Raw genomic sequence first — 6,296 nt, 5'->3', positions numbered from 1 at the left:
AATCCACATATTATTCAAAGATTATGGCCCTAGTTAGGTCTGTTAACGAGCAGATTAGACAGACACGTATCATGTTTTTATTGGTCCAAATTATAATTATTTTTAAAATATAATTGAACTAGACCAATCACAGAGTTACACGTGTTGATACAATCATCATGAAACAAGAACCTAACAGAAAAGGCTGACGAAATTACACTTTTATTAACTTTTGGTACTAAAAATATACATTGGGTACTTGTGCCGCAAATATTCTAAATTAAAATTATGAGATTAGGCTAACATTCATGTTCCAAAATAAATAAATAATATGGCATCATCACATAATCACTTTACCAATTGTTTTTTCTTCCTACTTTTATGCTGCTTTGCACTAGCATATATAAATTCTTGGAATAAGAAAAATAAAATATTACAAATTAAATAGGGAAACATTCTCTTCTCCTTTTATAAATTAATTCACTACAAACATGATCATTTTACAAATTTTTGCTAGCAAAATATTAAAAAAAAAAAAAAAACTCATGATAAGAAAGATTCATTCTTCCACCAGTACAGTCCTATTTTTCCATCTCATTTTTTTCCTTTTGTGAATTTCAACTTGGAATATATATCTTTCTTTTTTTTTTTTTTTTTCATTTCTTTCTTTTTCTTTCTTTCTCTTTCTCACTCATGCTTGCTGGCAAGTTAAAAAAGCTCAAATGAAATGAGCTTTTGAGCTTTTTCCATTGAAATTATAAGGCCAACCAGCCATGGTGTTGTGCTTTTCCACAGCTTCATATCCCCAAAAAAATGTAGTACACTAGTGTTATGGGCAAAGCAATTAACATTCCAAATATAACACTGCAAATTTAAAAAAAAAAAAAAGAAAAATTGTTAGAAAACGACAAAATTAGAAATGGGTATTTTTTTTTTAATAAAAAAAAATTTATAATCATAAAGAAAAAATATTCTCACCCTGTGCTAAGAATTTCAGGGTGTACGTTGTATTCCTTAGCAAAGACAAAGGGGACAATTCCTTGAGGTAGAGCTGCCTGTGTTTTATGTTTGGTAAAACCAATAATATGCACATGCATGGCAAAAACCAAAAATTTGTTAGTAAATAGGACAAAAAATTATGTTCAAGTATATATATTTATGTATTATATCCAAAAACAAGTCTCCATGCTTATGTATTTCTTATACTCTCAATGGAATCACACTTGGATTACTCTTTTATATACTAGAATTGCTAAGGGGCAATACGGGTACACAACAATATAACTAGGTGTCTTATCGTTATTAGTACAATCCAATATCAGATCTCATTCATTTGAATTTAATAAGTATTATTGAGTTTCGCTAAGGTGACACCTCACATTAATATCAAATAGCAACACTCTTATATATATATATATATATATATAGAGTATTGTTATATGGTGACCAATAATACATGAGGTTACACTCTTTGATCCCATCGTAATACTTAATAATTAAAATTTGTAGCACCCGATATTAGCAAGGATTATAACAATAACAATATGACATTTATACCCCTTAGCCTTTCTCATATTTGGTAGGTTCTACATTTTACAATACAATTCTATTTCTAGACACCCAATTGGAATGCCTTGATTTTAACACATATATGATAAAGAATCTTATCTGCAAAAATCAGTGAATTAAAAGTTAAAGAAAAAGAAAAAGTTTTTCTTTTTACTTATTTTTTTTGTTTTGTCAGAAGGGGGCAGCAGAAAAGAGAGTAAGAAAAGAAAAGAAAAGAAAAGGGTTTTTGGTGAGAAGAAGAAAGTAGTGATGACCTGAACAATGGCAACATGTAAGAGAACACCTCTAAGGCCAACAGCAATGGAAGCAGCTGCCATAACAGCTGGACCTGTAAGGAATCTCACGGCCATGGCAAAAGCTGCTATGGAATTTCCACATGCTATGATCCGGGGTTGCAAAGCCATAAAAAGACCTGTCATGTGGGAAAAAAGAAGCAAAGGAATATAACAACAAAATAATAATAATAATAATAATAATGATAAAGCATGCCCATAAACAGAGACAGGAGCCATAATAATAACAATAAACACCAATATCACACCACTGGGTCTGTGTCAGTCAAGTCATATTATTTGAAAGACGTTTCATCATAGTGATTATGATCACCATCACCATCATTATCACGATCACTACCACCAACTACATCAAGACCCAAAGCACGAAACTTGGGACAAAAAAGTGAAAAGAAAATAGTGATAAAAAGATGGATTTTTGTAAAAACAAACACTTGAAAACATATCTTATTGTTATGATCATAACCCCACTTTTTTTTATGGAGCTTTGCTTTTGTGCCAGTTCTAGTTCCCCTCTTTGCTTTCTTTTGAAACCATTTTAATTATGAAAATGGTTAAAGTTATGTATATACTGACCGAGACTGAACATGGCCATGCCAAGACCTGCATCTGACAGTATGGAAATGGACTGTGCTACTATGGCTGGCATTTTTACATTCCACCTGTGAAAATGCATAATCAAAATTAATGTCACAACAAACAAATTTAGAAATTTACAAGATTTTGTGTGAATTAGTATATACCTGAATGAAACTAGAGACCAAATAAGGCCGATTAAGCTTGAGTAAGTATTTGGGTTTCTGATGAGTTTTCTCCAAACCATGATGAGAATAAGCCTGGTCATTACACTTGTTGGAGGCATCACTTTTGGTTTTCCATCAGTACCAGTATTACCGGCTTTGTCATTTTCATGGCTATTCATCTCTCTATCCACTCCTCGATTTCCAAAGCTGAAATCATCTCTCTCCATATACTCCTCTGGATTCTCTCTACGACCTTCGACTGTGAAAAAAAACCCAACAAAGAAAATGAAATGATCCGTAGTAATAACAACACTTAAAGATCATAACCCATTGTGTGAAAAACGTTAAAGATCAAACCTTTGCCAGGAGACACTGCTAGTCTCATCTCTTTCTGTTGATCGTGAGGACCGTATTCATGGCTTCCGAAAACATCAGACACCGGAGAAGCACTCGAGCTCCATACAAACATGTGAAGGTCTTTTCCACCATCTTCGCCACCCTTTTGAGCTTGACCTTGAGTGTTGCTATTAGCTGTGGTGGTAGTAGTGACGGTAGTACCGTTAGGCTTCTTAGTGGCATTGGCATTGGCTGCATTAGCGGTCGTGTTTTTGGACCCAGTCGGCGAGAACATACCGGGGTTGGGCGCGGGGTAATGCGTGGCAGCCGTGGCTGGCTGTGCGTGGCTATAGTACCTGCTAGGCTTGTTACCGCCGACTGCACCACCGCCATCCTCGTCGTAATTCGAAGGCCTCGGCGTGGGGCCCCTCGAAGCCGAGAGACCGTAGACATCGTTGGCGCCGAAATTGGAGTTCCTGCCACCGGCCATCATGGAGTAGAAATCGGTGTGGTTGAAGCTGGAGCCTCTTGGAGTTGGGTTCCGGGAGGATTGGAGAGAGTAAATCTCGGCATTGGTGAGATTCGAAGGTCTTGGAGTTGTTGACGACAAGCCTTGTGACCTTCTTGAAAAGATATCGGACCTTGACGCGTTTGACTTTCGGACTGTGACGTGAAGCTTGCCGTCTTCCTTGATCTCTGCTTCGGTCTCCAATGGCTGCCGACCATCCAAGGACATGATATCAGAGTCCACGTGTATGGACACGATCGAACCAGCCGTGTCTGGGAATTGTTCAGATATCAACAGCTTGGCTCCTCTGTACTCGAACATGAAGAGCATCAGAGTGTACCAGATGATGCACTGAAGAACCACAATCTGAACCATTAAACTCCCTGAGAAATCTCCGTACATACCCTTTAAGAGTGGGATGCCCATGACGAGAGTGTTTGGGAGTGTGGATAAGGAGAACAGAGTTATGGTCCATTCCAAACAACCCCTTTTGCTGACCTTAGACCAGACGGCAAGTACAGCCAAGACGATGAGTTTTTGGAGGGTATCAGCGGCGATGAACCGCAAGTTCATGTGGTAAGGATCGTTGGTCGAGATGAAATGGAATGAAAGTAAAGGCACGGCGAACAGAGCCACGAAACGGTTTATGCCGGAGCACTGGTCGGGTGTGAAAATCTTCCACCATTTCACCGAACCGTAAGCTAAAATCATTGCCACGTACAGAGGGACCACGGCGGTCATGACATGGTAGAAGTCCAATAATGTAATCATTTTACTTCCTTCTTTTTGAGAAGTATTACTCGATTCTAAGACAAACCCAGATCAGAGAAAGGAAAACAGAGTCGAGTTGTTGAACTATTTAGACTGAGTTGAAGGTTGAAGAAGGAGAATATGGAGAGTTATGGTGTGGTGGTGGAAGTGATGATGAAAAGGGCAAGGAGAATAGGGAAGCATGTGGTTTTGGGTTTCTGGGGTAGTGGGTACTAAGCAGAATACAGCAATAGTTTTTCTTTTCTTTTCTTTTCTTTTTTCCTTTATAGCTTTGATAGTTGCGAGAGCAAGCTTGCACTTACAGTCCCCAAAGCACACACACAAACTACTGAGCAAGAGAGAGAGAGAGAAAGTGTTGTTAGTTTTTTTTTTCTTTATTCTTTGTTTGTTTCCTTTTTGTTCCAAGTAGTGTTTGGATTCACTCTTTGGGGTGTGTTTGGATGTGGGTTTATAGTGTTTGGATGGTTTTTCTTTTTTTTTTTTTTTTTTTTTTTGGGGTGACAAAGTTTGTAAGTTGTTGTGTGGCTCTTTCTATCTTCTATGGGTCTACCGGTTGTGTAAAGCGGGGGAAAAGCATTTTGGTTAGAGGTGGGTATGTCTCTAAGTACTTGTATGGATTAGCTTTTTAAGACCTTTGTGAAAAGCTTCTATCTTTCTCCTTTTTCTTCTTTTCCTTTTGTTGGGTTCTCTATACTCAACTTAACTCTTTGGGCTCTTCTATTGGGTGTGAGATACATATGGGCTATGTATGTAAATATATGGCTTTGTGTGTGTGTAGTTTTTATTCTCTTTGATTGTGTTTGGTTAACATGAAGTGCAATTTTATCAAGGGTGTGTATAAAACTACAAAAACTACCAATCTAATCAAAGTCTATTTCAAAAGTAATCAGATTGGATAAAAATTTATGTGAATTATCGATTTGGGTGTTTTAATTACTCATAGATTTTAGATTAGGGTCTAAAGATCAAAGCAAAGCTATCCAATTCAAGATGTCTTAGTTAAACCGTTATAATAATGTCACTATTATTTTTGTTTCTCGGTGTAAAATGATATTTATAAACTCTGCTATGTCTTTGTTGGAAATAACTTAGTTTTTGGACTTATTTGCTTTACCATTATAATAGTGTTGGTTTGCCATATTTGAATCAACTCTATTGTGATATTTGTGCAACTATTTGAGCATTGTCTCACTCTCACTCGTAAAGTTATGTTTCTTTTTAACTATTGAATGATAGTTTATTTCTTTTGAAAAAAAATATAGTATTTTTGTGGTGAAAATTCTTAATTTATTGTGTTTGTAGCACATAAGTATTTAAGTTTTTTTTTTTTTTGTGGCGAAAGTATATTTTGTTCATGTTTTGGTGCAGTTTAGTGCATCTGTTTGTTAAACCATTAAGTCTACCACCATGGCGTAAAATTTACTTATAACTTGAGTATTTTTGCCGCAAATATCTCTTAAATTGGGTATTTTCGCCACAAATATATCTTAAATTTGATACTTTCGCCACAAATATCTATTTAATTGAACACTTTTGCCTACATGTCACAATCGAATTTAACTGTGAGAATTGACGAGTGTACTAAACTGCACCAAAACATGAACGAAGGGTACTTTCGTCACTAAAAAAATTACTTTGGTACTTAAGTGCTACAAACACAATAAATTAGACATTTTCACTACAAATGTCCCTAAAAAAATGTAAGCATTCCCCTTAGTAATTTTTTTTTCTATATAAAGAAAGAAAAAGTGGTTATAATATATGATAAACAATTTGCACATAAGTTGTTGTTTAGAGATGTTTTCAGTCAACATAATACTTTGTAAATAAACTATTTAAAGAAATATGAGAACATTCAAATAAATAAATAAGCTAACATTCAATAACATTTAAATTTCTCAATTAAAGAAAATATATAATTAGTTTTTCAATGATTTCTTACTTTCAATTTGAGTCATACTATACCCTACAACAGAAAAAAATTGAGTCATAATATATAGATTCAAGAAGATTTATTACAAAACTCAATATATAACAATGCATTTAAATCATGAGGATTTATTACAAGTAGCTTACTTAAACTTCTTTTTTGTCACA

General features: G+C 35.2%; 1 protein-coding gene across 1 annotated transcript; it reads right to left on the bottom strand.

Annotated features, from left to right (window-relative positions):
- Positions 1–424: 424 nt before the first annotated feature.
- Positions 425–4,704, bottom strand: LOC133831664 (probable auxin efflux carrier component 1c). The gene is made up of 6 exons (XM_062262038.1): positions 2,942–4,704; positions 2,585–2,843; positions 2,418–2,503; positions 1,803–1,960; positions 958–1,034; positions 425–843 (listed from the first exon to the last, which is right to left on the bottom strand). The coding sequence occupies exons 1-6, from the start codon at positions 4,197–4,199 to the stop codon at positions 777–779; spliced, it is 1,905 nt and encodes a 634-aa protein (XP_062118022.1). The 5' UTR covers positions 4,200–4,704; the 3' UTR covers positions 425–776.
- Between the last annotated feature and the right edge of the window lie 1,592 nt (positions 4,705–6,296).

This window comes from Humulus lupulus, chromosome 4 (genome assembly GCF_963169125.1).
Source record: "Humulus lupulus chromosome 4, drHumLupu1.1, whole genome shotgun sequence".
Classification (NCBI taxonomy): domain Eukaryota; kingdom Viridiplantae; phylum Streptophyta; class Magnoliopsida; order Rosales; family Cannabaceae; genus Humulus; species Humulus lupulus.
This window is presented reverse-complemented; position numbering and strand designations above follow the sequence as displayed.